Genomic DNA, 22,707 nt, shown 5'->3' on the forward strand with positions numbered 1-22,707 from the left:
AAGACCTCATGGAACATGACGCCCTCTCAGGGTCCATTTGGCGTTGCACGCAGGATCCACCAGGGGGCTCCCACCCTGTGACCCTGCCAGCCCTCTTCACTTCCCTCACTTCAGGGCTGACTTTGCAAACAACCACATACCACAAATCTGGGCTTCAGAGAGAGGCCTCTCTTCCTTTGAGCCTCCATAGAGGTTTTCTCAATAGTCACAAGTTCACAGATGGTTCTTAGACCATTAAAGGAAAGTCTAGAAATTGCTGCCTGCTGCAGTCAGGCAATGTCAGAGAGAGCCTTTTTTTCTACTCCAATGCCCATCATCCCAGGCCAGCATGGAACATGATGAACTGTCCTATGCCCTGACAGGGTCCATTTGGCGTTGCACGCAGGATCCACCAGGGGGCTCCCCAGGTTGGAAAGGCAGGTCGCCCCTTACACGTTTCAGGAGAGAACTGGGCATGCGCGCTTTCACCAGGTCCGAGAGTCTCGCGGGGCATTTTGCAGCGAAGGGTGGAAGCGCGTCCGTCCTTTCTACAGTGCCCGATTCTGCTCCCTCTCGACCCGCCCCTCCCTCGCTGCGAGCCTTAGGCCGAGCCTTTCCTGCAGTCCAAGAGGCTGCAAGGAAGCCTTGCACGGAGGGAGATCAAGACCTGACTCCGGAGTTCAGTAAGTGGGAGGGGGGATTGTTCTTCCCAGGGCTGGACCTAGACGCAAAACTTCATCAAGTTCGGAGTCCTGGAAAGTGAGGAGTCCCTTGTCCCAGTTCCTCCCCTGTACTTATAGGGCCAGGCAGGGAAGAAATCAAAAGCTACGGTCCCCCTGCGTTGCCTCCAGGAGGAAATTCGGGACAGTGAAAAAGGTCGGAGCCATTTAGAATTAAGCGAAACGTGAGAAACCTCTTTCCAGGAGATGCCTGCATCGAAGCATCAAGTTAAGCCGTAAATGCTTTGTTGATTCGGTTATTATTCTGTTTTCATTGAGTGGTGGCTTGTTGATGGTGATTTCTCTGGGACCTGTAGTGGTTTGCTCCAGGAGTCTATGGAGATTCTCTGCCATCCATGTCCAAACGTGCTTTTTGAAGAGGCAACTGGACTTTCTTGTTTTTCTTAGAAGACTTTTGCTTCTCATCCAAGAGGCTTGTGGGGGGCAGGGAATGGATGGATGTACCCTCCTTGCAGACAGCTGGTCATTTGCATTGTGTTAGCTAGTCCTAAAGGCCACCTGGAGTTGTGTCTTCAGATTCTGAGTGGTGCAGACGGGTGTGGAGTCTTCCTGGAACTGTTGAGAAGTCTTGTGTGTTAGACTGGAGTTAGATGATGTCTTATTGAGAAAGGGCTGTTCAATTTTGACATCTATGGCCTCTTTGAACCCTCTTTCAAACCAGCAGTGCTCCCTGTCCAAAATGTGCACTTTCATGTTTTGCCTTTTAAATGCCGATGGTGTCAGGTCCCATATATTTGTATTGGGACGCTGGTCTTCTGGTGGAAGGGAAGAGGATTGGAGGGAATCTCTATATGAAGTTTCTTTTTCCATTTCCTGCTTGGAGAGATGTCTATATGAATTTCGTTTCCTGCATTGCTGTGCTGTGGAAGGGATTTTGTTTGCACTGCTTTAAATTGCTGCTTTTTAAGTGAGAAGATTTAATTCCTGCCTAGATCTCTTGCTATCACAAACCTTTCAAAAAAACCCTCCTGTTTTGGAAAAACTTGAGTTTCAAAGAATCCTGCTTTCTTGCGAAGAGTTGGAGAGGCAAGACCTTACAGATGGACTGCTGAATCTTCTCCTGATTAATTTATTTTCCTATGTTCTGCCATGTGTTTATGAAGTGGCTGTTTTGTTCCCCCAATGTACAGATCTGCAAATGGCATACTGCATATACCAGGAAGTTAATGGGGAGCTGCTATCTAGCGTTATACTGGAAGTTCAATAATTGAATGATTTACCTATGAAATCGATTTAGAAAGCCACTCATCTGACTGGCTGTTTGTGACCTGAGACATTTATGATCTGAATTGTACAAAGATTGTTTTTAACGTTGCAAGCAGCCATCAACATTATTTAAGTAAGTAGGAATTTGAAAACAAGGAATGTTTTAAATTTATGCATCTAAAGTTTTTAGTCCTTGATCAAAGTTAATGCAGAAGGTTGCTACAGAATTTTTTCTACACGCAGATATATTAGCCTACCAACTAGTAAGATTTCTTCCCTCTTTCCAGATATTGTTGGGTTCATAAGAATTTTTTATTTGGTTTTTTGTGGATGCTCAGTTGTTAAGTTGGTCAGCCTGTATTTCTGGAAGTTTCCTTTGTTTTCCATTTCAGATATATATAAGTTGGAAATCTTGCCTGGTTCACTGGATTCCAAAGTACCTTGTGAGGAAAGAGAGCTGAATGGCCTTTAGGAGATTTGGGCAGATGTCTGTCTTCTGATTAGTAGCACTTGGGAGATCCATCCATCCATTTTGGGGCCGGATTAGAGACCAGAGAAAAGATGGAGACACGATGCCCAGCAGATGCGGGAGTTGGAAAAGACCCTCCAGTTACTCAGCCTTGGAACTGTGGCAAGAATGGAACAAGTCCTGGGGAGAAGAGCCAAGAAGAGGAAGGCAGCAGTTCAGAGGTCCAGTGTTGTCACTTCAGCAAAGTGCAGTTCCAGGAAGATAAGAGTCCCCGGGATGTTTGCAGTCGGCTTCACCAGCTTTGCCGTCGATGGCTGCAGCCGGAAAGACACACAAGGACTCAGATACTGGACTTGGTGCTCCTGAAGCAGTTCCTTTCTCTCCTTCCCCCAGAGATGGAGAAATGGGTGGGGGAGTGTGGAGCAGAGACCACTCCCCAGGCGGTGGCCCTGGCCGAAGGCTTCCTCCTGGCCCAGGAATCGGAAAAGATGCAGGTATGAGAATGTAATGATTTCAGCTCCAAGGAGAATCTCTCTGAATTTGTCAATTCCCTTTTGGCAGAGTTTTCTGGGATTAGGCCAGTTGTTCCATTTTTTCTTCCAGAGGTTGTGTTTGGGGAAATTCTTCCATTCTCTTTCTAATTTTGCAAATGGACATTTGGGTCTGCTATTTTAAAGGTCTAGTATGAAAGTTCCTTAGTGTCTTTCTTTCTTTGTCGTCTCACATCATGTCCAGAAATCCTTGGAAGCTATGACAGAATATCCCAAGAGGAGGCAAGATTCATTCAGAACTTCTCAAGAGCTGCTGTTGAGGGAGAACTTGCACAACGATCAAAGTCAAGACACCACACCAGGTAAGAAAAGCTCTTTCTGTGCGATATGAGATTTCAAAATTTAGCTGATTCTTTTGCTTCTCTTGATTGGAACGTCTGTAACAAATCTCCTTCCACCATTTTTCTCACAGAGAGCGGAAAGCTGTCCCTGGAATTTTTTGAATCACCTCGTCTTTGTGGTGGAGCTGAAGGATTGGCTGAACCGCTATTTCAGGTAAGGAGAAGAAACATCGGAAAAGTTCCATGAATCTTGAATGGGTTTCATTTGGTTCTAGAGTTCAGTGTTCCTAAGTAATATGAATATGATATTAGATTCAAAATTCATATTTAGTTTAGCCCATCGTTCCCTTTTTTAGGGTCTTTTCCCACTTTCTCCATCATTCCTGCTTCACAGATTTACTTGACCAGACTATTGTCAGCATTCAATAGTCATTCATGTCAATCTTCCTCCCCATGTCATTCTCACATACCATTACAAAAAATGCTTTTTTTGTTCCCTTTTCAAAAGCATCTTTGGGACAACCCTGACCTTTTGATTTAGAATCTCCATAGACATATATAGTTACAGGCTCTTCTAACACTTTCAGGAAGGTGTGGAGTTGAGTTACATTTGCCCCTCAGTGGATAAAGTAACCCATTGGCAAAAATGCCAGGTGGGTATTGCCAGTAATTGGCATTGCACTTCCTAGGAAGAACTGGAACCACTGATAACTAATGAATTTAAGACCCAACTACCAATTAACCAAGAAAAGTATTTTAGTTGGCTACACGGAAAGGCATTCCACATACTTCCAACATGATCGAATGGGCTTCAGTTGTGCCATCAGTCAAAAGCAGTGACATCTCATTCTGAATACTGCACAAGATGCCCACTTTGTTCACTGGATCTCTCTCTTTGAATTGACATGATCAGTTAAAAGGAAAACTTGTTTCCTTGTTCAGGGTGGTGTGTCTTTTGAGGACGTGGCTGTGTATTTCTCCAAGGAGGAGTGGTCTCAACTGGATGCTGACCAAAAAGAGCTCTATAGAGCAGTCATGCTGGAGAATTCCAGGAATCTGGCTTCTCTGGGTAAGAATCCCTTTGTCTCCTCAGAAACATAGAAATGACATGGGGTCTGAGAGAGTGGCTTAGATCTTATTTAAAAATAGGCTTAGGGAAATAAGTGGTTAAAAACATTTATTAATATCTTGCTTTTATTTTTTGTAAATAATAAAGGCAGTGGAAAAACTCAATATTCCTTCCTCCTGCTGTTTTCTTTACAACAGCAATCCTGTGAGATGGGTTGAGCAGAGGGAGACTGACCCAAAGTCACCCAACCAGCCTTCATGCCTAAGGCAGAACTAGAACTCACCGGCCTAGTTTCTAGCCTTGTGCCTTAACACTTTGACCAAACTGACTTTATGGAAGAAGGAAATTTATTGAAAGAAAATTCTGAAAACTGCGTAGTTTTTTTTAATGCTTTCTGCTCATAAAATACTAAATATTCCTTTCCATGCCACAGAAGAATCTGCAGAGATGATTTGGCTCTCTTGAGCAAGGTCCTGCTTACTCCTGGATCTCATCTCTAGGATCCTGTTGGCCCTGAGCTTCTATAACCAAGATTGGATGGGTCCAGAGTAGAATGTCCCTTTTCTCAGAGGTGCTCTTTTGTGTTCAACATCAGCCCATTTGAGGGTGGGGAGCTATTGCCACGCAGAATTTCCCCTTGGCATTCAAAGATTCTGCCCTGCAGACAAGTGGGGATGAGACTTCCAATGAAGTTGGGCAGCTGGTAGGAATGTGGTTGACCCAGCATGATACTGTGTCCAATGGACTTCAGGAGTTTGTGGTCCCGTGGAATAGTTACAGATCAAAGATTAGGTTGTGTCTTAGATTCACTGTGATGCGATCCAGTCTGGTTATATGAATAACAGTAGGGGTGCATTTGGAAGTTTCCTTGCTAAAGTCGTAGTTTGGAATTGTCATGTTTGCCAGTAAAGCTGCCAAAATATATTGATGATTCTTTGGCTAAATTTCAGAAGACAAGTTTTGATTGTTCTCTTATGTTATCATTGTTTTCATTTTTCTTTTTTAAGGCTATAATGGGCAGAAGAATAAGAATTGTAAGGAGAAATGCCAAGCGATCAATTTGAAAGAAGGGAAAGAGAAGCGATATCAATGCATGGAAATCATTTCAGCTCTAAAGAGAATCTCTCTGAATTTGTTAATTCCCTTTTAGCAGAGTTTTCTGGGACTATCAATACGTAAGGCTTCTAGAGGATGAATTTCTTCTAGAGGATGAATTTAGGGATATTTAGGGATATTTGGGTCTGCTAGTTTAAAGGTGCATTATGAAAATTCCTTAGTGTCTTTCATTGTTTTTTGTCTCACATCATGTCCAGAAATCCTTGGAAGCTATGACAGAATATCCCAAGGGGAGGCAAGATTCATTCAAATCTTCTGAAGAGCTGCTGTTGAGGGAGAACTTACACAACGATCAAAGTCAGGACACCACACCAGGTAAGAAAAGCTCTTTATGTATCATGTGAGATTTCAATATTTAGCTGATTCTTTTTCTCTTTTCATTGCAATCTCTCCTAACAAATCTGCTTCCACTATTTTTCTCTTTCTCACAGAGAGTAGAAAGCTCTCCTTGGAATTTTTTGAATCACTTCGTCTTTGTGGTGGAGCTGAGAGATTGGCTGAACCGCTACTTCAGGTAAGGAGGAAAAACATGAGAAAAACTCCATGAATCTTGAATGGATTTTATTTTATTATAGAGTTCAATGTAATATATTGCTGTTTCTAAGAATAGGACTTCGTTGACCAGACTGTTGTCAGCATCAGGGTTCTTCCCCCAGTGGGTCATTCTCACGGACATTACAACAAATATTTTTTTCCCCTTTTGAAAATCATCTTTGGGACAAATGTGACCAGGATAGACATATCTTGTTACAAGCTTTTCTGACACCTTCAGGAAGCTGTGGAATTGGGTTATGTTTGCCCCTCAGTGGTAAAGTAAGCTATTAGCAAAAATGTCAGGTGGGTTTTGCCAGTATTTGGCATTGCACACTGTAGGAAGAATAGGAGCTGTTGAGGTAATTCCCCATTAGGAGAATGAGCACATACAGGGAGACGTATAGAGAGTAGTGTTGGAATAATACACAGAGAGCACACAGATACACTGTACAGTAAATTTAGGTTTTTACTTCCAGAAAGGCAAAAGGAAAGTTCAAAGATAGGCAGTCCAAAAGTCATTCAGGAGTAAATCAGTCAGTTTTCAATCCAGGGATAATCCAAATATCAAAGTCCAGTGTCAAAAACAGTTCAGTATCAGACTTACATCAAATCCAGGAATATCAGTCAATTAGGAAGAATGGAGAAACCGCAATACTTTCCAACAGAAGGAAACAGATACACTCACACTCTCTCCTGAGACTCAGATGAAACAACCCAGGTTTCTGGCTCCATCTTATGGAAGTTTGAGAAATCACACCTAATTACAGTTTTGCATTTTCTTAAAGATACAGTTTTAAAATGTTTATCCTGGTTTATATATTTCTAACTCAAATAGCTGTTAGGTGACTCATATTCCTAACAGGAGCCACTGATAACTAGTGAATTAACACCCAATTACCAATTGACCAAGAAAACTATTTTAGCTGGTTACACTGAAAGGCATTCCAAATACTTCCAACATGATCCAATGTGCTTCAGTTCTGCCATCAGTCAAAAGCAGTAAGATCTCATTCTGAATTCTGCATAAGATGCCCATTTTGTCCACTGGATTTGACATGATATGTTGAATTGACATGATATGTTAAAAGGAAAACTTGTTTCCTTGTTCAGGGTGGTGTGTCTTTTGAGGACGTGGCTGTGTATTTCTCCAAGGAGGAGTGGTCTCAGCTGGATCCTGTCCAAAAAGCGCTCCATGGAGAAGTCATGCTGGAGAATTCCAGGAATCTGGCTTCTCTGGGTAAGAATCCCTATGTCTGCTCAGAAACAGAAATGTAATGGGGTCCTGGGGGGCGGGCGGGGGGAGCTTAGATGTTATTTTAAAATAGTTTTAGGGAAATAAGTGATTAAAAACATTTATTTATATCTTGCCTCTATTTTTTGTAAATAATAAAGGCAGTGGACAAACTCAATATTCCTTCCTCCGGCTGTTTTTCCTACAACAGCAATCCTGTGAGATGGGTTGAGCTGAGAGAGACTGGCCCAAAGTCACCCAGTCAGCATTCATCCCTAATACTGAATGAGAAGTCACTGACCTAGTTTCTAGGCTGATGCAAGAGTCTGAGGGATAGGCTGCAGAGATGGCTGCCTTCTCCTGAATCTCATCTCTAGGTCCCTGGTGGTCCTGGGCCAGTATAACCAAGACTGGATGGGTCCAGAGTAGAATGTCCCTTCCCTGAGATGTGCCCATTTGTGTTCAACATCAGCCGAATTGATGGTGGGGAGGTATTGCCATCCAGAATTTTCCCTTGGCTTTCAAAGATTCTGCTCTTCAGACAAGTGGGGATGAGACTTCCAATGATGTTGGAAAGCTGGTAGGTATGTTGTTGACCTGGCATGACACCATGTCCAATGGACTTCAGGAGTTTGTGGCCCCAGGGAATAGTCACAGGTCAAAGATTAGATCAGGGTTGTGTCTTAGATTCATTGTGATGTGATCCAATCTTCTTATATGAGGATCAGTATGGATACATTTGGAATTGGGTCCTTGCTAAAATCTTAGTTTGGAATCTTCATGTTTGCCAACAAAGAAGCCAAAATATATTGATGATTCTTTGGCTAAATTTCAGAAGAAAAGTTTTGATTGTTCTATTCTTGCTACAGTTTTCATTTTTCTTTTTTAAGGTTATAATGGGCAGAAGAATAAGAATTGTAAGGAGGAATGCCAAGCGATCCATTTCCTTTGTAAAGGGAAGCGATATCAATGCATGGAGTGTGGAAAGAGTTTCTCTTATTATATCTCTCTTATAAGACACCAAAGCAATCACAAAGGCGAAAGACCTTATAAATGCATGGAGTGTGGAAAGAGCTTTACTTGCAGCCGTAGTCTCAATTCCCATAAGAGGATCCACATAGGAGAGAAACCATATCAATGTATGGAGTGTGGAAAGACCTTTACTCACAGTAGTAGTCTCAATTCCCATAAGAGTATCCACACAGGGCAGAAACCATATCAGTGCATGCAGTGTGGAAAGACCTTTCCGTTGAGCAGTCGTCTTTATTCCCATAAAAGGATCCACACAGGAGAGAAGCCATATCAATGCATGGAGTGTGGAAAGAGCTTTACATTCAGTAGTGGTCTCAGTTCCCATCAGAGGATCCACACAGGAGAGAAGCCATATCAATGCATGCAGTGTGGAAAGACCTTTCCCTGTAGCAGTGATCTGAATTCCCATATGAGAATCCACACAGGAGAGAAACCATATCAATGCATGGAGTGTGGAAAGAGCTTTACTTTCAGTAGTGGTCTTAGTTACCATAAGAGTATCCACAAAGGAGAGAAACCATATCAGTGCATGCAGTGTGGAAAGACCTTTCCCTGTAGCAGCCGTCTTAATTCCCATAAGAGAATCCACACAGGAGAGAAGCCATATCAATGCATGGAGTGTGGAAAGAGCTTTACTATGAGTAGTAGTCTCAGTTCCCATCAGAGAATCCACACAGGAGAGAAACCATATCAATGCATGCAGTGTGGAAAGACCTTTCATTGTAGCAGTCGTCTTAATTCCCATCAGAGGATCCACACAGGAGAAAAACCATATCAATGCATGGAGTGTGGAAAGAGCTTTACTTTCAGTAGTAGTCTCAGTTCCCATCAGAGGATCCACACAGGAGAGAAACCATATCAATGCATGCAGTGTGGAAAGACCTTTCGCTGTGGTAGTCGTCTTACTTCCCATAAGAGGGTCCACACAGGGGAGAAACCATATCAGTGCGTGGAGTGTGGAAAGAACTTCACTTGCAGTAGTAATCTCCGTTCCCATCAGAGGATCCACACAGGAAATAAACCATATCAGTGCATGCAGTGTGGAAAGACATTTCCCTCTAGCACTCGTCTCAATTCCCATATGAATGTCCACACTGGAGAGAAGCCATATCAATGCAAGGAATGTGGAAAGTCCTTCTCACATCATAGCTCTCTTACAATTCATCAAAGGAATCACAAAGGAGAAAGACGTTATAAATGCATGGAGTGTGGAAAGGGTTTTTATAGGAGTTGTTATCTTGCCTCCCATAAGAGGATCCACACAGGAGAGAAACCCTATCAATGCATGGAGTGTGGAAAGACCTTCCGTTATTCTAAGTCTTATACAATGCATCAAATGAATCACAAAGGCGAAAGACCTTATAAATGTATGGAGTGTGGAAAGACCTTTAGTGGCAGCAGACATCTTGATTCCCACAAGATGATCCACAGAGAAGAGAAGCCATATAAATGTGTGGAATGTGGAAAGGACTTTAGGTGGAATTCTGCTCTTACCAGGCATAAAAGGATCCACACAGGGGAGAAACCATATCAATGTATTGAGTGTGGAAAGAGCTTCACTTGCAGTAGTAATCTCCGTTCCCATCAGAGGATCCACACAGGAGATAAACCATATCAGTGCATGCAGTGTGGAAAGACATTTCCCTCTAGCACTCGTCTCAATTCCCATATGAATATCCATACAGGAGAGAAGTCATATCAATGCAAAGAATGTGGAAAGACCTTCTCGCATCATAGCTCCCTTATAGTCCATCAAAGGAATCACAAAGGAGAAAGACCCTTTAAATGCATGGAGTGTGGAAAGCACTTTAGTTGCAGCAGACATCTTGATTCCCACAAGATGATCCACAGAGAAGAGAAGCCATATAAATGTGTGGAATGTGGAAAGGACTTTAGGTGGAATTCTGCTCTTACCAGGCATGAAAGGATCCACACAGGAGAGAAACCATATCAATAAAGGGAAATGTGAGAAGTGCTTCAGTTGAAATCCAGGTAATCCTTGGCATATGTGTGCAATTGAGCTTGAAAATTTCTGTTGCTGAGTCAGTTAAGTGAGTTTTGCCCCATTTTACGACTTTTCTTGACAAAGTGAATCTCTGTGGTAGGTTAGTAACGCTGTTGTGAAATGAATCAGGCTTCCCTGTTTGCTTTGCTTGTCAGAAAGTCACAAAACGTGATCACATGGCTTAGGAAAACTGCAACTGTCATAAATATGAGTCAATCACCAAGCATCTGAAATTTGATCAGATGACCATGGGGATGCCACAATGGTCATACATTTGAAAAAGGGTTGTGTCCATTTTTTTCAGCAGTGGTATAACGTTGAACAATGACTAAATGAATTGTAAATTGAGGACTACCTATAATGGTCTAAAATCTCATGCAAGGACCATCTGAGTAATAATCCAAATAAATGGTATACCTATTTGCTAACCCTTTTCCACCTTCCTCAGGCTGACAATTCACAGCTTCTGCTAGCTAAAAGTCAACTGATCCAAATAGGTAATTATTCCAGTTTCCTTTATCAGCAGGGTGTATTGGGAGTTGATGGACTTAGAACTTCTAGACTGATGCATCAGAAGCATTCTCTCTTAAAAGGATTCTGTGTTTTTCTCTGGATACTAGCTTCCAGAAAGATTTTTAAATTAATGATGGAATGGCAAAAGGAGTGGAGGCCATCAGCACTGGGGCTTTTCCCTATGTTACACATCAAGAAACCAATATTATGGTTTACCCCTTTAGCTCCCAGAAAGGTAAAAGATGAAGAAAGTCATGCCCCAGCTGAGACCGAATCCGTGCTGGACGATTCGATACCCTACATGATGCCCTTCTACCACTGGTATAATTGTTGAGATTCTTTCTCAACAAAAGCAATATTTAAGTTTAGTAATACTCATCGTAGTAGTCCAAGCTCTGACCCCACCCCATCGGGTTCTCAACCTCTGGTGATCACAGAAAAAAAATTGCAAGATCTATTCTTCAACCAAATTGGATGGAGGCAGCACTGACAATATGCAGATTCAGTCAGTTTGGTTCCTTACAGTATCAACCTTGTGTACTCTCTTCCTCTTTCCATTATGTATTCAAGATGGACAGTGATTAATATTTATATGTATTTATATGTTAGGGTGTAGGTTTATATATACATATGTATATAGCATATCTATATGTGTGTTAGTATGTGTACACTTTTGAGAGCAGGAAACTGAATTTCATTTTTAATGTGTGACAGTGTGCCCACAGAAAAAAATGGCAATAAAGGTTATCTAACTAACGTGACGTGTTCAACCAGATTCCTTCTACTTTTTACGTTTGCCTGTGACCTAATGGTTTTTATTGGGTATCTTTTGTAAAAGATACACAGGATTGAACCAGCCAACTCTTTGATAAAATGACTAAATGAGTGTACCAACAAAATGCTGGGGCATAGAATATTTGGAGTTTATAATAAGATAGTTGACAAAAGTTGTCCACAGCTTACTTTTTTGGTAAGAATAGAAAAATGTGGGATAGATAACACCACCACCAAATGGATTTGTAACCAGCTGACCAAAGCCCTCAATGGAGCAAACAGTGTATCCTGTGGAGGGAAGCATGCAGTGAGGTACCTCAATCTTCTTTCTTCAGCCCAGTCACCTTCATCATCTTCATAAACGAATTTTTAATGAGGGGATAGCAGGAGAACTCAAATTTGCAGAAGGCATCAAGCCAACACTTTAGATTAGAAGATAGGCTCAAGATTCAGAAGGATCTTCATAGACTTGAACATTGGTTCCTATTTAAGAAAATACAATCCAGTGATGAGAAAAATAAAACTTTACATTTAGGAAGAAAAAACAACAATGCACAGGTGCAGAATAAATCGTACCTGGCTCAACAACAGTAACTGCAAACTCACCTGCAAATTTGATGAAGCCCACCCTTGAAGTCCATTGACTTTTATCTGGTGGAAATTCATGTTGATCATTAGTTCAGATTCTTGTATACAAGTAACATGAAATAAATGTGTGGTACTTTTGAACTCTATCCTGCCTCCTGACATCTTGCACCTGACAGTTCATGCTGGCTTAAAGCTTTTTATTCAAATACTGCTCATTAATGGTTCTGGATCAAACGGGTGAAAAGGCACCATTTTTAGTCAGCTGAAAAGAACCCAGTTTTGAGCAAGAGAGAGGTGTTAATTCTATTTAAATTGCTTAATTTCCCCCCATTTCTTTCATTAATGTAGATAAATCTCTTTGTTCTTACACTGTCACCTTCTCATGCACACTAATCTCTTCAAACCTGGGAATCTAACTATTTGACTGGAAGAAAATGGGTACTTTGTTTTGTACAGTTAACTGACATTGTCTTTCAACTTCCTACTCATATTTCCTGCATTATCTTCCCTAGTGAACAATTGAAACAAAGCTATTTTTCTTTTTTACCTCATGGAATTTGAACTTTATATGTACTTCACAAGATTTCCCTTCATTTTCTAATTCCACTTTTCCTCCAGTCACCTTTGAGACACCATTCTCCCATTTATCTCCATCATGGTGCCTTGTTTTGAGGTAAAATTTCTAAAACTTCCATGAGTTTTATCTATCTCTCCATTTTGAAACTTGTTTCCTTGGGAGATCCTTTCTTTAGGATTCCTCTCATTTTTGCTGCCGCAACTTGCTGTTTTGAACCAACTTGCTGCTTTGAATCGCTGTTAACTGCCCAGAGGCATGAATTTGAAAAGGCAGCTGAAATAATGGAAATAAAACATCAACGCAAATCTTAATTTTCTTAAGCCTTCACTTCCCATTCTGTGACTCTGCCGGCCCTCTTATCGTCCCCCATTTCAGGGCTGACTTTGCCAACAACCACATGACACAAATCTGGGCTTCGAAGATGCTCCTGTTCCTTTTGAACCTCCACAGAGATTTTTCTCAATATTCGCAAGGTCACAGATTCTTAGATCATAAAAAAAAAACCCAGGAAAGTCCAGAAATTGCTGCCTGCTACAGCAATGTCAGAGGGAGCCTTTCCTTCTACTCCAATGCCCATCATCCCAGGCCAGCATGGAACATGAGTATCAGGGTCCATTTGGTGTTGCACGCAGGATCCACCAGGGGGCTCCCTCAGCAACCGTTGGGAAAACCGGGCAGCCCTCACCCGAATTCCCCACCCCCACCCCGGGCTTGGCTCTTTTTGTGAGCTCATGTGGTGCCCGCGGCATTTTTCCAGAAAAAGTTTGAAAGTGCATCCGTCCTTTCTACAGTGCCCGATTCTGCTCCCTCTCGACCTTCCCCTCCCTCGCTGCGAGCCTTAGGCCGAGCCTCTCCAGCAGTCCAAGAGGCTGCGAGGAAGCCTTGCACGGAGGGAGATCGAGACCCGACTCCGGAGTTCAGTAAGGGGGAGGGGGGATTTTTCTTCCAAAGGGCTGGACCGTGCGTGGGGAGACGGGGAGCCCCTTGTCCCATGTTCCCCTGCCACCCCTGTGCATGCACGGCCCAGGCAGGGAAGAAATCAAAAGCTACGGTCCCGCTGCGTTGCCTCCGGGAGGAAAATCAAGATGGCCCATTTACTCTCCATTTCCTTGGGAAAAACTTCTGGGCGTGTGGGGGGAGGAGAGGTCGGGTTTGCAAAACAGATTGGTGCCTCCAAGTCAGTCTTCACTCCTGGACAATTTCCCGCAAATTTCTTGGCCCCGTTTTCAAAAGGGCTTCTTCCTCTTTTCAAAACCGAGAGAAGCGACTGCGGAAGTCTCACCTGCTGGCTTTTTGTGCAAGGTGCGCAAGGATTCGAACTTGCGTTCCCGCTTTGTCACCAGCTTGCTTTGCCATCAGGCAAATGGGGGAAACTGTTGCATGAACAGAGGTGGAATGCAGGCTGGGATTCACACTATATACAAGTAGTTCCTCAACTTGCGAACACAGTTGAGCCCAAAATTTCTGTTGCTAAGTGAAACGTTTGTTAAGTGAATTTTGCTCCATTCAATGACCTGTCTTGTGTAGTAATACCATAGTTAAATGAATCTGGCTTCCCCATTGACTTTGTTTGTCAAAAGATTGCACAAAGTGATCACATGACCTCGGGACACTGCAACAGTTGTAAATATGAGTCAGTTGCCAAGCATCTGGATTACAATCATGTGACCGTTAGGATAGCAATAGCACTTAGACTTATATACCACTTTATAGTGCTTTACAGCCCTCTCTAAGCGGTTTTACAGAGTCAGCATATTGCTCCCAACAATCTGGGCCCTCATTTTACTCACCTCAGAAGTATGGAAGGCTGACTCAACCTTGAGCCTGGTGGGATTTGAACAGCTGATAGTCAGCAGAAGTGGCCTGCAATAGAGCACTCTAACCACTGCGCCACTGAGGATGCCACCAAGGATGCTGCAACAGTCACAAGTGTGAGAAACAACTCACTTTTTTCATGCCGTTGTAACTGAACGGTCACTAAATGAACTGTTGTAAACTGAGGACTACCTGTACTATATTAGCCACTCTTTTTTTCAAACTTGGCCAGGGTAAATGCCAGGAGTTTTAAGTCCATATACATCTTACATTGGCCAAGTTTGAAAAAAGACTGGATTCGTTTAAAAGCGGGGAATCTCTTTCTATGATGTGCTTCAATCAAAGCATCGTGTTTAAAGCCTACATGGTTGATTCACTTGGATATTTAGTTCTGTATGCATTGTATGGTGGTTTCTTAATTCTGGCTTCTGGAGTTGTTGACCCAAGGGTTTGGACCAGAAGGTTAATGGGTTTCTGCTGGCTGGAAGTTCAAATATTGATTGATTTACTATTAAATTGATTTAGATAGCCACTCATTTCAATTGCTATTTGGGACTTGAGACATTTATGATCTGGATTGTACAGAGGTTGTTTTTAACATTGAAAACAGCCATCAAAATTATTTGAATAGATCATTAGGATATAGACACATATTTTAGTTATCCATACTTTTGGATACTATACTACATACTACTTTTGAATACTACTAATACTACATCCAAAATGTAGTTATCCAATACTTTTAGTCCTTGACAGAAGTTGATCCAGAAGCTTACTACAGAATTTTCTCCACACAGATATAAATCAGTCTACCTACTAAGATTTTCCCCCTCTTCCCAGATATTGGTAGGTTCCTAAGAATTTCTTACTTGGGTTTTTGTAGCTGCTCAATTGTTAAATTGGTCAAGCTGTATTTCCAGAAGTTTCTTTTGTTTTCTATTTCAGATATGTAAGTTAGAAATCTTTCCTGATTCCTCCGGAGATGAAAGGATCTTTTGAGAGAAGAGGACTGAATGGCCTTGGCAGCTTTTTCCAGACCTTTTGTGATTAGTAAGACTTGGGGAGGTCCATCAGTCCATTTTGGAGCGGGATTAAAGATCAGAGAAAAGATGGAGAGACAGTGGCCAGCACATGCAGGAGTTGGAAAAGGCGTTCCAGTTACTCAGCCTTGGAGTTGTGGGAAGAATGGAACAAGTCCTGGGCAGAAGAGCCAAGAAGAAGAAGCCAACACTTCAGAGATCCAATTCTGTCACTTCAGAAAAGTGCAGTTCCAGCGGGGGAAGAGTCCCCGAGATGTTTTCACTCAGCTTCACCACTTTTGCTGTCAATGGCTGCAGCCAGAAAGACACACGAAGGCTCAGATGCTGGACTTGGTGCTCCTGGGACAGTTCCTGGCTGTCCTTCCCCCAGAGATGGAGAAATGGGTGCGGGAGTGTGGAGCGGAGACCACTTCCCAGGCGGTGGCCCTTGCTGAGTCAGGAGTCAGAAAAGATGCAAAAGGAGTTGCAGGTGTAAGAATGTAATTGTGGCAGCTCTAAAATGGAATTCTCCAAATTGTCTCTCTGGTACTTTTAGGCAATTATGAACTCCTAAACCAGTTGTTCCATTCTTCTTCCAGAGGATATATTTGGGGCAATTCTTACATTCTCAGTTTCCAGCTTCAGCAATAGACATTGGGGGTCTGCCAGGTTGAGAGTGCAGTACAATAATTCATTTTTATCTCTTCGTTCTTCCATTCTTCCTCATGTCACATTATGTCCAGAAATCCTTGGAAGCGGTGACTGAGTATGCCAAGGAAAGGAAATATTCATCCAAACCTTCTCAAGAGCTGCTGTTCAGGGAGAGCTTCCAGAAAAATGAAAGTCAGGACAGCACATCAGGTAACAAAAGCTCTTTCTGTGTGGTATGTGATTTCAACATTTAGCTTCTTCCTTGCTCCTCTTGATTAGAATCTCTTTCTTTTACAAATCTGCTTTCACCATTTTATTCTCTCACAGAGAGTAGAAAGCTGTCCTTGGTGATTTCAGAATCACCTCATCTTTGTGGTGAAGCTGAAAGAGTAGCTGAACCCATGCCTCAGGTAAGGAGGAGGAACATCCGAAAAAGTTCATGATGCCTGGGTGGGTTTCATTTTGTGCTGGAGTTCAGTGTACAGCAGGGGTCCCCAACTCTTGCTCCATGGATCAACATCGGTCCGTGGCATGCCAGAAATCGGGCCAATCAAACAAGCAAAGCTCCATCCACAGGATGAAAGCAGCACATGAAACCATACCCCCTTCCAGTCTGTGGAAAAAACTCTTCCCCAGAACCTGTCCCTGATGCCCAAAACGTTGGTGGCCGCTGGTGTATAGTATTGCTGTTTCTAAGCAGCACAAATGTTGGATCAGGTCATTAAAATTTAACCTACCTGTTCCTTCTAATAAGCCTTCTCCACTCTCCTGCTTTGGACTTAGATTTCACTGACCAAATGTTATCTCGACTGGAGGTCTTCCTTCTGTCTCCCAGGGCCATTCTCATCTACCATTACAACTTGACCCAACACTTCCCCTGAAGGTGTGGAATGGGGGCAGAGTTGCTCCCTCACTGGATAAAGTAAGCCATTGGCAAAAAATGTCAGGAGGGTCTCACCAGTATTTTGCTCTGCCCAACCTAGGAAAAATTAGACCACTGACAAAATAGTAGGTTTAAGACCTAACCACCAATTTTAACCCAGAAGACTTTTTTTCCCATTCCCTTTACTGAAAGGTAGATCCTACATCCAGATCCAGCAGCAAACTTTAGTTGTGCCATTAGTCAAGAGCTGTGAGATCTTATTTTGAATTCAGCACAAGATATTTCATCCATTGCATCTCTCGCCTTGAATTGGTGGAAGAAAACTGTCAAATTGTTCTTGGGATTATCTGTTAATAGGGAAACTTGTTTCCTTGCTTAGGATGTTGTGTCTTTTGAGGAAGTGTGTGGGATCTATGATTCTTTGTTCTTTGTGTACGCGCTAACACATCGGAGCCGGAGCAAGGAACAAGGACAAATCATTGCCATTTCTTCACCAGAACTGTAGCAAACTTAAACTTTGCAGCCTTGTATGCTTTATGCGAATGATCAGTGCATGTTGTGTGATGTAATGCGTTTGTGATAGGATGTTAACAAAAATTGCTACGTTAACAAAGATTGCTTCTAATAAAAGAGGGTTTCGGAGTTTGCTCTGGGCTCTCATCCCGGGACAACCTTGCGTTGTGTCTTCTTTCCATGAGACGTGATCTGGTGCGAGCAGATAACGAGTTCTGCTCTCCTGTACTTATCGCCTGGAAGAGGCAAAGGTGCGCACCATAATTGATAACTGTCGCAGGCGACAATTATCTTCGTAAATATGGGAGGAAAACTGTCACACCATCAGGAGAAGCATATTACAGAGTTGTTGAAGTTAGTCAGAACCAATTTCTTTATCTTTAGTTCTCCTGGTAGGGAAAAAAACTGTTTGTCACGATCCAATGTTAAATTGTTAATGTATACTGTATGGATGCAGTGTCCATGGTACCCTGAACGAGGTTCCTTAAAATTGGAAACGTGGAGACAGATTGGCAATGTTCTCCACGATGAGCCTCAGGCTGATTCAGAAGTTTTAACTTATTGGAAGATGGTTATTACTGCTTTAGAAGCCCAGCAACAGCCATTATTGAAACCATTATCGGATCCACCTCCATATCAAAATAAGGTAGTCTTGCGTCCGCCTGTCTCGAGATTGGAAGATGTGGTATCTCCCCCGACAGCTCCTAAAAATCCATCAGGAGATGTCAAGGTGGGAACTCCTAAAATAAATACACCCCATGCTGGGAGAGTTCAAGCAGCTATGCAAGCGGCTTTTCAAGCAGGACAGCTGGAGGGGGAGGAGATTTATTTATTTATCTATTTATTTATTTGATTTGTCAATTGTTTACAAGATAATAAGTATAAGTGTATACATAGTTATGAATACATGAAATGGGTACATATAAGAAAAATAAAAGAAACAATAGGACAGGGACGGTAGGCACGTTGGTGCGCTTATGCACGCCCCCTAGAGACCTCTTAGGAAAGGGGTGAGGTCAATAGTAGACAGTCTAAGGTTAAAGTTTTTGGGGTTTGGGGAAGAAACTACAGAGTCGGGTAGAGTATTCCAGACATTGATCACTCTGTTGGTGAAGTCGTATTTCCTGCAATCAAGCTTGGTGCGGTTAACCTTGAGTTTGTATCTATTGTGTGCTCTTGTGTTGTTATGGTTGAAGCTGAAGTATGCTTAAATCAGACTGAAGACGGCGTAATTCAACGTTTCCTAGTTCTAGAATTTCAAGTCTGGTGGCATAAGGTATTCTACAACGAGATTGACTCCATGCAATTGTTTCCCGTTCAGAGGCAAGTTGATAATGCAGGAAATTTACAGGCTGTCTGGAATCCACTGCCTTTATCTCTTTTACGGGAAGTAAAGAAATCTGTGAAGGAGTTTGGCATAGAAAGTCCATATGTTCAGGGTTTGCTTCACAGTTTGGGGCAAGCTCAAAAGATGATTCCGCAAGATTGGAAGGACTTAATGAGAATGATTCTGAACGGGACACAATACGTGGTATTTGATGCAGAATATCAAAGAGAAGCAATTAACAAAGGAAATAATTCAGGGGGTTTGTATATACCTGATCAAATCTATGGGGCTGGGCAATTTGCAACTGTGGAGCAACAGGCAACAAATTTGCCAGATCATTGCTTCCCTGTTGTTATGGTCGCTGTTATGGGAGCGCTAAGGTGAGTGGAGGAGGCAGGAGTGCCTACTAAATCCTTTTCACAAATCAAACAAGCAGCTACAGAGCCATACGCAGATTTCCTTGAGAAGCTCCAAAATGCCATTCAGCGACAAATTTCTAATCCGGAAGCTGCAAAAGAACTCTTGATGAAATTGGCAGTGGAAAATGCAAATACAGATTGTAAGCGGGTTTTGCAGCCTTTGGTCGCGTGGGGGGAGGCAACCTTGGCAGATTTGATTAAAGCTTGTGCTGTAGTAGGTTTGCAATCTTAGAACATGGAGACCTTGGCTGTAGCTTTGCAAAATGGTCTTAAACCTACTGGGAATTGTTTCAACTGCGGGAAGCCTGGGCATTTCAAAGCCCAATGCCGGGCCCCAGGGAGAGGTGCTGCTTTTTTTTCGGAAGAAACTTCCACAGCAGAACTCAAATCCTGGGGCAAGTCCAAAAACAGTATGTCCCAAGTGTAAAAAGGGTTTCCACTGGGTGAATCAGTACCGCTCTCAGGTTGCGCCTTCGGGAAACCGATAAGGGGGTACGCAGCTAACCCTGCTCCAAAGGTTGCACCTGTGCTCAATGCATCATCAGCGACTACAGGAAGTGCTGGTCTGGACTTACGAATGTTAAAAGATATCATTATAACTTTTCCAAATCAAGTTTATATTGAGGACACCCATTTAAAGGGCCCCCTTCCTCCGCAAACGGTAGGATTGGTCTTGCCTCGTTCCTCAGCTTCTAAGAAAGGGTTTTTTGTGATTCCAGGGGTTATTGATCAGGATTATACAGACATTATAAAAATTCAATTTTATTCAGATGTACCTGCTAATCTTGCGGCTGGAGACTCCATTGCGCAATTGATAGTGTTACCCTATACTCCAATTAATCCATTGGTAGGGAAGCATTATGGAGCCTGTGTTTGGCAGCAGGATGGTAAATGGGTCACAAAAATTACACCCCTTCAAACCTCTCCGCAGCGTGCTGAATTGGCTGTGGCTATCTTGGCGTTGCAGCACTTTTCTTCACAAAAATTTAATCTTATAGTTGATAGCTTGTTTGTTTACCAAAGTTTTACCTATCTCTCTCCTTCTACTGACAACAACCTGCTTAGCTTATTCCTTACTTTGCAGCAGCTTATGCAACGACGTGTGTATCCTCTTTTTGTTGCTCATATTTGAAGTCATCAGCCTTTTCCGGGTATTATCCAAGAGGGAAATAATGCAGCTGATGCCACCGCAACATCGCAAAATTCCTGCTTAACCATGGCAACCTTAACCCCATGGGATAGTCATAGTTACTTTCATCAGAATAAAAAGGCCCTTATCAAACAGTCTCGCCTTCCTGCGGAAGAGGCTGCAGCTATTATACAACAATGTCCTACATGCAGCTTACAAGCAGCTTCTCTCCCTCAGGGTATCAGCCCTAGAGGGACGCAATGCTGCCAGTTGTGGCAAATGGATGTCACCCAGTATCCTGGGTTTTTCCCCTGGAAATATTTACGTGTCTCAATTGACACTTATTCAGGTTTCATAATGGCTACCCCTCAAAGGGGCGAAGCCACAAAGCATGTTATTAATCATTGTTTGCATACCTTTACTATTTTGGGCTCCCCTCAGGAGCTGAAGACTGATAATGGGTCTGCATACACTACTTCGGCTTTTGCCACCTTTTGTTCCACCTGGAACATAGTGCATAAATTTGGCATTCCTTACAATTCCACAGGTCAAACTATTGTGGAGCGCGCTAATCAGACTCTCAAGCGCGCATTGGACAATCAAAAAACAAAAATAGGGGACATGGGGCACGGATTGCCAGGGTTACAAAATACCTTAAATATTGCATTATATACTTTAAATTTTCTCAACTTGACTGGTACACCAGCCACTACGGTGGCCAGCAGGCATTTTTCTTCTTTCCCTTCTGCAGGAGGTGCGAGGCCACTGGTGTTATACAGAAAACTACCTGACCCCACTTGGAGGGGGCCAGCTTCCTTGATAACATGGAGTCGTGGCTATGCAGCAGTTGAAGACAAGAATGAAGTCATTTGGGTTCCTGGTCGTCATGTCCGCCCTTATCACAAGCCAGAGGTGTAAAGGGAAGAACCATGGGATGTAGGGAAAAAACTCTTATATTAAGGATGTGTCTCAAATTGCTCAATTGGAGAACAAAACTGATTGCTGGGTATGTATGCATATGCCTACACATAAAACCGCAGGATTGCCATTGGTAGCTGTTCCTTTGAACGAGTTGCAATGGAAGAACATTGATTTTTCTAGTTATCAAGTATTACAAGCTGCGGGTGAGAACATGACCATGATTCCATTGGGCAGCCGTATACAAGAAACTGCTGGGGTATGTTGGACTCATAACATCAGCCATGGAAATTTAACAGATCTTGGTCGTTATCCCCATTGTAATTACACATTGACAATACAGAATACAACGCGCAATAACACATTTTTAAATAACACTCTTAATGTATTTGCGCACAACTTTACTGGATATGACTGTACTGCGCTAGTCACTGGAAATTGCCCTCGGATACAGAATGACTGTCCGACAAGTGTAACCACAGGAGGCCAACCATTTCTTTGCAACATGATTTCGGGACTTGCTCAGCTTATTTTCTCCCAGGACAACAAGACTATAAATATCATCGGTCAGGATTTGTGGCTGCTGTGCGGGAGGAGGGCATATAATAGGCTTCCACCGCGATGGAAGGGGGTATGTACATTTGGATATGTAATTCCTTCTCACATCACCACGACATCTCTCGGAAAAGCTCGCATATGGAATGCTAGAGCTGCCAACCCGGTAATTTTACCATTAAATCATAACTATTGGACTATGATTTCTCGGGGAATAATTCCTCCCTTGGGAGTTATGATGAACTATAGGGATCTACATAACCTAAATAATTGGGACAATTTCAATGTTTAATAATACAATAGAAGCCTTGAAACTTTTGGAAGCTGAACAGGCCAATATCAGGGAATTTGTGTTACAAACCCGGTATGCGGTGGATGTGGTTCTGGCCGCGCAAGGAGGGGTTTGTGCTGTGATACATGCACACTGCTGCATGTATATTACTGATTCATCCCCTAACATCACGGCCACTGTACAACACATGGAGGAATCCATTAGAGAGAATCCTTTGCTGAATTATGGGGTCCCTTCTGATTTTTGGTCATTCTTTTGGTCCTGGCTTCCTAACTCTGCTTGGCTTCGATCTATGATTATAGGCATTATAATTGTTGCTGTATGTTTCATTTTCCTTTATTGCTGTATTCAATGTCTCCCTGGACTGCTAACGACATGTAGAGACCTGACAAAGCCCTCAAGGGATCAGTTTCTATTGTCTGCAAAAACCTACTGAGGACTACGTCGGTATGAAAAAACAAAAACAGGGGAGATGTGGGATCTATGATTCTTTGTTCTTTACGTGCTAACACATCGGAGCC

The 22,707-nt window shown here is 42.6% G+C and overlaps 2 protein-coding genes across 5 annotated transcripts in view; both read left to right on the forward strand.

Annotated features, from left to right (window-relative positions):
• The window catches only part of LOC113452884 (uncharacterized), a 39,141-nt gene extending 26,907 nt beyond the window's left edge, over nt 1–12,234 (forward strand). The window contains exons 1-6 of one of the 3 annotated variants that reach the window (XM_087918844.1): nt 148–662; nt 2,318–2,888; nt 5,609–5,726; nt 5,843–5,925; nt 7,056–7,182; nt 8,067–12,234. In XM_087918844.1, the coding sequence (XP_087774970.1) occupies nt 2,487–2,888; nt 5,609–5,726; nt 5,843–5,925; nt 7,056–7,182; nt 8,067–10,165 (2,829 nt within the window). In that variant the 5' untranslated portion in view covers nt 148–662; nt 2,318–2,486 and the 3' untranslated portion in view covers nt 10,166–12,234. Of the gene's footprint in view, nt 1–146; nt 663–2,317; nt 2,889–5,608; nt 5,727–5,842; nt 5,926–7,055; nt 7,183–8,066 lie in introns of those variants that run through there. The other 2 variants (XM_087918845.1, XM_087918843.1) reach the window with 2 other exon arrangements.
• Nucleotides 12,235–13,403: 1,169 nt separating this feature from the next.
• LOC148123770 (uncharacterized) lies at nt 13,404–17,704 on the forward strand. Of its 2 annotated transcripts, none has more exons than XM_087918848.1 (5): nt 13,404–13,585; nt 15,426–15,991; nt 16,243–16,360; nt 16,478–16,560; nt 17,413–17,704. In XM_087918848.1, exons 2-5 carry the CDS (start codon nt 15,494–15,496, stop codon nt 17,536–17,538), a joined length of 825 nt encoding a protein of 274 aa, XP_087774974.1. In that variant the 5' UTR covers nt 13,404–13,585; nt 15,426–15,493; the 3' UTR covers nt 17,539–17,704. The 2 variants fall into 2 exon arrangements, with proteins under 2 accessions (XP_087774974.1, XP_087774975.1); XM_087918849.1 differs by lacking the exon at nt 13,404–13,585 and adding an exon at nt 13,622–13,967.
• Nucleotides 17,705–22,707: the final 5,003 nt, after the last annotated feature.

The sequence above is a fragment of the Pseudonaja textilis genome, unplaced genomic scaffold (genome assembly GCF_049901715.1).
Source record: "Pseudonaja textilis isolate UNSWEBS1 unplaced genomic scaffold, rPseTex1.2 PTEXCTG87, whole genome shotgun sequence".
Classification (NCBI taxonomy): Eukaryota; Metazoa; Chordata; class Lepidosauria; order Squamata; family Elapidae; genus Pseudonaja; species Pseudonaja textilis.